This window comes from Haliaeetus leucocephalus, unplaced genomic scaffold (assembly GCF_000737465.1).
Source record: "Haliaeetus leucocephalus isolate CR32 unplaced genomic scaffold, Haliaeetus_leucocephalus-4.0 Scaffold190, whole genome shotgun sequence".
In the NCBI taxonomy this organism is placed as follows: domain Eukaryota; kingdom Metazoa; phylum Chordata; class Aves; order Accipitriformes; family Accipitridae; genus Haliaeetus; species Haliaeetus leucocephalus.
The window spans coordinates 960,880-967,831 of NW_010972626.1; the positions used below are offsets into that span (position 1 = coordinate 960,880).

The following is a 6,952-nucleotide window of genomic DNA, read 5'->3' on the forward strand; positions in this document are numbered from 1 at the left end:
GGGAAGGCGGTGGGTAGGCTGCTGCCCGGTGCGGCAAGCGGCGGGACGGTTTGCTGGCCCGGCTGATAGTCCGTTCTGCTACATTAATTGCCATCTACAGCATCCCTAAGAAAATAGGAGAATGGTGATTGGCCACGTACGGTGCTAGTTTATGCTTTCAGAGGTAGCTTTCCACTGGTGATGGACTGTACGTTGTGGTTTAGTGTAAGCTATCTGCTCCACTTTCCTCCTTCTCGTGCACATTCTACTAATTATTTTTCTTAGCGATGCAGCTTTGGATCACGGTGCCCCTTGCTCGATGGAGCCCTTCGGTTCCACATCCAGCCTTGAACTAATGAGATATGGTGATTTTATTTTTCTTTATTTCAAGTAAGATTTAGGATCCTATTTTTTTTTTCTAACAGTGTTCTTCACGCAAAGCAGCTGGCGGACAACCCTCAAAGAGGCTCAAAAGTGAAAAAAACAGTCTAGTAAAATCAGAACTAGAAGGACTTACATGTGCAAGTGGAAACCTTGCTGCACTGGGGGAAGTGCCTAAAACATCTGATGGGGATCAACATTCAGAAGATCCAGGAGACCGCAATATAATTCAACAGAAAAGGGGCGAAAGCATTCCGGAGGCTGACGAAGAGAAACAGGAAAAGGAGCATAATGTTTCTCTCGGGCCACGTGCAGTGAAATCAAGCAGTGCTCCATCAAAAATGGACAGTGATGAAAACCTGCACGATCATGTCTGCAGTGAAGAGGAAAGCAGCTGTGAGAGTGTACTGTCAGATGGGTGCAGCTTGGAGGATGCAGATGTCCCGAAGAAGCCGATACAGTTAGAGGGTAGTGCTTTCTTGGATGAAGACAGCAACCAGCCAATGCCAGTGGACCGGTTCTTTGGAGATGTTGAGTTTATCCAGGTAAGATGATGACAGTCTGTTCACTCTACAGATTCAGTTCTCTTCCACTTCAGTCTTGCATCTTCAGACAAAAGAAGGCTAGCCTCAAAATTGTAGGCAAACTTGACCAGTATCGGTAGACATCTGGAGTCATATCCCTGTCCCCTAGATAGAATTATTTGTCTGAGATGCCTTGCCAGTTAATTTCAGATGTGAAATCTTTTTTGTTTAGATTTTATTATTCCAATTCCATAAGATAGATATTTTTACTCATAGATAGAGTGTTATTCTGTCAAAATAGTTTTTCACTGGTCATTGGTTCTAAATTGTGATTATTGTGGTTCTTTTGAATGGAAGCTTTCTGGCCACCTCTGCTTTTCGATCAGGGGCCAGAGCTTGAAAGTTGAATCCCAGGTCTGCCTCTAACACTGCATAACTTTGGGCAAGCGATGCCTTCATGTTTTAGGTGTTTCATGAGAATTGGTATTTAGCAGGGGTCACGGTTGGTGTTTAGTGGGAGTACTGAGGCTTTGTTTGTGGAGCACTTCACCCTCTCTGAATACTTCTCGAGCCTGCAGAAGGAATGCCAGCCCTTGCTTTGACCATGAGCTGTGACTGGTTCAGGCAAGCTCCCCTGAAAGCTCCTCAGCTTTAGCTATTGCTTTATGCCACTGCTTCCAAGTGAAGAGGTGTGTGGTGGTGCCTCATGTATCAGATGTGGAGTATGTGAACTGTTGGAGAGGTAGGAGGTCTGCCATTTGCCGCAACAGACCTTCCTGAATGATTTTATCCTTTTCTTAAAGGATCTCCCAGCAGTTGCACTCCCAAGCACAACGATGAGCAGGCGAGAATTCAGGAAGCTACATTTCATTGCAAAGGAAGATGAGGAGGAGGAGGAAGAGGATGTTGTCTAACAACAAACTGTAAACAAATGAAACCTTTTTTCTTTTCTTTGCAACCACGTAATGATGGCTGGCTGTGCCACTAACATAAGGTGTCTGTGTTTGCCTTTTCTCAGAGGCAGAACTGGTAGAGGTTTGTTTTTCTGAAATTGGCAGATACAGAATTCTCCCATGGTTATCTGGGGCAAAGACTGACTGAATTTTCAGTGATTTGGAATTAAACTGTAATTTATCATTTTACCACTAATATTTAGGAAAAACCAGGGAAAATAGAAGTTCTTATTGCTTTTTTATAAATTTGAGCTGATATCTAGGGTGAACGTTTGGTCTCGCTCCTTTTTTAAAAATAGCCAAGAAAACCATGTTAGAACAAGGTTCTTTTTCTTTTAATTCTGCGATGTCTAACATTGTGGCATCCAGTTAGTAATGCAGCCAGTTGACTACCCAGTAGAAGGAGGCACACAGGCCTCTGCTGTGTAAGTTGTATTACATTGTTGACATCTAAACCAGAACCAATTAAACCTCTAAAATGCAGTTCCGCTAGCAAAACTAAATGCATGGATATCAATGTGAATTCAGTGGTGTTAATCTCTGGAAGTTAAGTACGTTTTTATTGCACATCAGTTCTCTGAACAACCACCACATGAAGCTGACTGCTTCCCTCTTCCACCAGACCAGCTGTAAGCATTGCCTTTTCTAATAGTTGTGTAATGCAGCTCGTGCAGTATTTTCAGTTGACTTCCAAGGGTTACGAATAGGAATTTCGTAAACAAATATACTGGTGGTAACAAAGGAGGAATAAAATCTCTCAGGGGCGGACTTGGTAGACAAACCAGTATTGATTGCTAGGGATATCGGTTAGTCCACTGAAATTGTTATTTTGGCCTGCAGTTTTATACAACAGTGAGCAAGCTCAGATGATTTCAGGAACTGTTAACTCGCCCAACGTTTATGATAATACTCCTTTGAAAGTGTGATTATGCAATAAGCTTCCAGATCTTTATTGTTATAAATAGTTTCTTCTACATTTCTAAAAATACAGAAAAAATGTTATCAGCAGATGGTTTAAATAAATATTAATTTCTACAGCTATAGCCTGTTAAACATTCAAAAGTTGTAAGCCAAACAAATTGTATATGCATGACATGTTAATTTATTCACATTTCCACTCCAGCTGATGCATTGTTTCTGTCAACGATATTTCTTGGCTCCTTTTCACTCTAATTCTGTAACACAGAAAAATCTAATTTTTTAATAGCATATTCATGGTTTTCAGCACAACTCCATCTTGAAGTAGCTCTCCCAGCTTTCCTTAAATGCCATATTTGCTACCATCTCTTTATAGCAAATATGTCTTCACACGCAGACACTCACTTCGGTTTCAGCACTGTGTAAAATGGTGATTTTCAGTTTGTAGGAATTGTGCCATACAGACGACATTGTGTTTGTCATCAGAATCATAGCTGTGATACCTTCCCCAATCTCAACACAGTGTAGTGTGCATTTCCATCTTAGTTACCGATGGCGTATATTCAGTAAGGCAATCTGGAAGGATTGATTCAATGCATTGGTATTAGAAATCCTGTACTTAAAATGCCCCCAGCTTACTTTTTGTGTTGAAATGTTTGGGAGGGGGATTGAGTTTGTTGTTTAAAGTAAAACAATACTCTCTGTAGCAAAGCTCCTGCATTTCTAAGACCTAGTTATGGCTCACACAGCAATACTATCATCTTGTGTGGACTAGCTGGATTTGCCCAGGTAAGAAGAGGACCAGTAACATGGGGGACAACGGAGTTCTTCCCTAGAGATGAGTGATGATCTTTACATAGCAGTAAATAACTAGTGCTCCATTCATAAACACGTTTTCCTGCGCTCAGTCTTTCTAGTCTGTATTGGCTGTGCTATACTACACCTGATTAATCACTCCTGCACGTCTGCCTCCACATACACACACAGAAGAATGGTAGTAATTTTTTTATTTAAAAAAAATTCACATCATTTACACTGACAGCCCTTAAAAGTTCAGATGCTATCAGCTGGTATTTAAAAAAAAAATCAAGTAAAAATTGATCTATTTGTATTTTATCTGAGGTAGGAAGTGTTTTACAAAAGCAATATTCTCTTAAAGCGGCAGGTAAACATGATTATACAGTAAAATTGCTTGTATTGCTCCAAGCAAATTCAAGCTAAAAAGGTAGAAACTGAAAGGAGAGGGAAATCAATGGGAAAGATGACAAAGAACAAAGGTGGTAAAAGCAAAGATATGTCATGGCCTTGATCTTCCTTCTAGGAGATGTACATCTAAAGCAACAGCAAATGGCATGGTCGTGGATGAGTGCAGGTATTTTGGTACAGAAGAGCCAGCAGCTCTGTCACTAAATCGCCCTTTGGGTCTATGTTTGTCAGAGCAAGAAAGAGATTGTAGGGCATAATCAGTGTCACCCTCTGGCCTCATTTTTACAATCTGACTCACAGTTTTATTTTATTGCGCTTAACACAGGAAGGCTTGTAGTAAGTGAGAAGGCGGGAGAGTAGAATTAGGCATGATATGAATGTATGTGTTGTGAGATTGCAGTTGAATTACTTAGCAAGTCTCTTTTGCCAGGGACTCCTAAATAAGTTTTTGTTTAAGAAACTAGAGCTATTTAAAAATGATAGCATGTGACATGATTTTGTAAAAAGCAAGTCACTTCCAGAGATAGCACTATGAAATCTTGTGGTTTTGCTTCCTTTTCCTGTAAATTTTAGTTTTGTCACAGCTGAGATTGTGGTTGGTTTTCTTATGGCAAGCAATGTGTACAAGTTTTAAATTATCCACGGTAAACAGCAGCTGATAGAAGTATTCCCAGTTTACTTCTCTTCCATCTCGTGTTTTGACAGCTTCTGCCAGTTCTGGGACAACAGCACGTTTCTTCTCTATTCTTCAGTACACAAAAGAGAAAACAATATTGCCATCAAAAGTTTTTTCATAATAATCAAGTCTCCATCTTCCTTTTAGAGCCAGGCGGAATTTGAATTCTTTCACCATAACTAGCTTTATGATTTATTTTTTTCCTGAGGAAATTAGTTTAGCAAATCTTGTTTGCTTCACAAGTGTACAATGCCTGAAAATGGGTCTGAGGGGTTTTGCCAGAGTTTTTTATCCTGTGCCAGGGCTTTTTAGCCTTCACAAAGGATAACGTGGTGAGGAAGGGTATGTTTTCATACAAAGAAAATCTGAACAGAAGCAAAGCAGCTAATGAGAGATGGCATTATAATCTGTCATCAGGATTTTACGTTATCAGAAACAGCTGCAGCATCCAAGCCTCTAGTCACATCCAATGCACTAGTCACAGCAGAGGTAACTGCACAGTGGTGGTGGGGGGTGGCAGTGTAAAGACTCAATGGCTCTACCTTTCCTGCCTAAGATGAAGGGCATGAAACAGGTAAGCTTGGATTAATACTTTGTACATACATGTGATCGAGATTCCAGGTACTGAAGAGGATTCTGCTTTCCCTGTTACCGTAGGGGTTGATAGAATGCTTACATGGGCAGTCATCTCTGTCGAAAGGTCCCTGTAAAACAAGACGGCTACAATGAAAGGTGTACTGCTCGTCACCCCAGCGCTGTCCTTCCACTTGCTATAATGAACCAAAGATAGGTCACACGCTATGACAACATCACCCCGTTAAGTTTGATACTGCACTATGCAAGCATCCAAATACCTGTTTCCTTCCTCTAATGTCATTGCAAGTCATGCCACTGCTTGTTGGAACCAAGGCTCTCTGCTTCAGAAAGGGCTGAACTTACCTGACAAGAGAACCATCCCTCCGCAGTGCACAGGCGGACTGCCTCCTCCTCTCTTCTGTCAAAGTAGCATCCGTTGTATTTCACAGATCTCAGTTTATCTGACATCAGGTCAATTATCCTTTTATATGCATCTCTTGCTGTAGGATGAACATTGGAAATAAAACTACTAACCTAGGGGTGGGGGAAAAACAAAACCCAGTCATTCCTTGGTGCCTGTAGCAGCCTGAGGCTCTTTTCTACAATGAGCATATTGCCCTGTAAAAGTGTTTTATATATATGTGGTCACAGAATTACTTTTACTAGCAGCTTGAAAGTAAGTTACTTCAACAGAAACTGTTACCTCTTTCATGTAGCTTCGTATTCTGCTTTCACAACTGTATCGCATGTAGCTTGATTTGTTCTTAAAACGAGACTCTAGACCTAAAGGGAGTTAGATTATGTTGTAACTTAGTACTTCTAGTGCTGTGCTTCTGCCTAGCTGGGTGTTTATCCCTTCTTTTCCCAAACTCAGCATGCACACATTTTTTTCTTTCCCGATTTTATTTTACTGGTTCAAGACTACCCTGCTCTTAGCACTCTAAAGGACAGCGCAGAGCATCTGCTGTGAGAGCAGTAGCTGATATTATAGTTGTTAAATGTTTCTCATTAATGCGCACACACAGAGCACTAAGAGGCTGTGAAAAGAAAACTGAGTTGTTGAGGACGACCTGCAACAATGACTTGGGAATGGGAGAGGGAACTTGCAAAGAAAGTCTAGTTAGCTGGCTGATAGGTGCAAATTATCAATATACTATTAGCAAATCGTTAAAAGATTGTAAATGCAGACCTATATTGACGGGGGAAAAGATGTATTCCAGAGCAATCCTGGGTGAAGCAATAGGGAACATTGGGGTTGTTTTACCATTTTCTGACAGTAAATATGCATCTCTTTCAGAGAAGCACAAAAACTCACGCTGATGTTGGTGGTAACTAATCCCCGGACTGGGTACAAAATCGCACCAGCCAGGAGTCCTGAATTTTTGAACTACTTTTCCTTCCGAACAGTAAAACTGACAGGAGCGACTCCTTCGAGCAGCGTGAGCCCTGCTGCCCCTAAGCAGCTCCTTGCGGGCGACAGACGTACCTTCGAACCATTTCTTGTCGTCCTCCTTGTCCTCGGCCAGGCTGTTTTCGTTCAGGTTGTGGATCAGATCCGCCAGCAGCCTCTGCCTCCGAGGAGCCTGCTCGTCGGTGAGCAGCTTCCGCGCCGCCTGCACGACGGCATCTCTCTGGTTGTAGAAGGCGGCCAGGAACCCCTCGATGTCGCTGGCACCTGCGGCTTGCGCGGGGGAGACGGCACCGGCTCAGGGGCCGCGGCCGGGCCCGGGCGCTGCCCC

The 6,952-nt window shown here is 42.1% G+C and overlaps 3 protein-coding genes across 4 annotated transcripts in view; 2 read left to right on the forward strand and 1 right to left on the reverse strand.

The window, feature by feature from the left end:
* Nucleotides 1–27: 27 nt before the first annotated feature.
* Nucleotides 28–3,841, forward strand: LOC104830459 (chromosome unknown open reading frame, human C1orf174). Its single transcript, XM_010565365.1, has 3 exons — nt 28–163; nt 405–905; nt 1,688–3,841. Exons 1-3 carry the CDS (start codon nt 152–154, stop codon nt 1,796–1,798), a joined length of 624 nt encoding a protein of 207 aa, XP_010563667.1. The 5' UTR covers nt 28–151; the 3' UTR covers nt 1,799–3,841.
* CEP104 (centrosomal protein 104kDa) overlaps nt 1,730–6,952 on the forward strand; it is a 26,227-nt gene continuing 21,004 nt past the window's right edge. For both annotated transcript variants that reach the window (XM_010565363.1, XM_010565362.1), the window contains exon 1: nt 1,730–1,807. The gene's annotated coding sequence lies outside the window, so the exon portion shown is untranslated. The remainder of the gene's footprint in view (nt 1,808–6,952) is intronic.
* DFFB (DNA fragmentation factor, 40kDa, beta polypeptide (caspase-activated DNase)) lies at nt 3,944–6,916 on the reverse strand (the record flags this gene model as incomplete). Its single annotated transcript, XM_010565390.1, has 5 exons — nt 3,944–4,707; nt 5,241–5,341; nt 5,577–5,747; nt 5,917–5,996; nt 6,700–6,916. Coding segments are annotated over 5 exons (786 nt in total), but the record flags the coding sequence as incomplete, so codon positions are not given.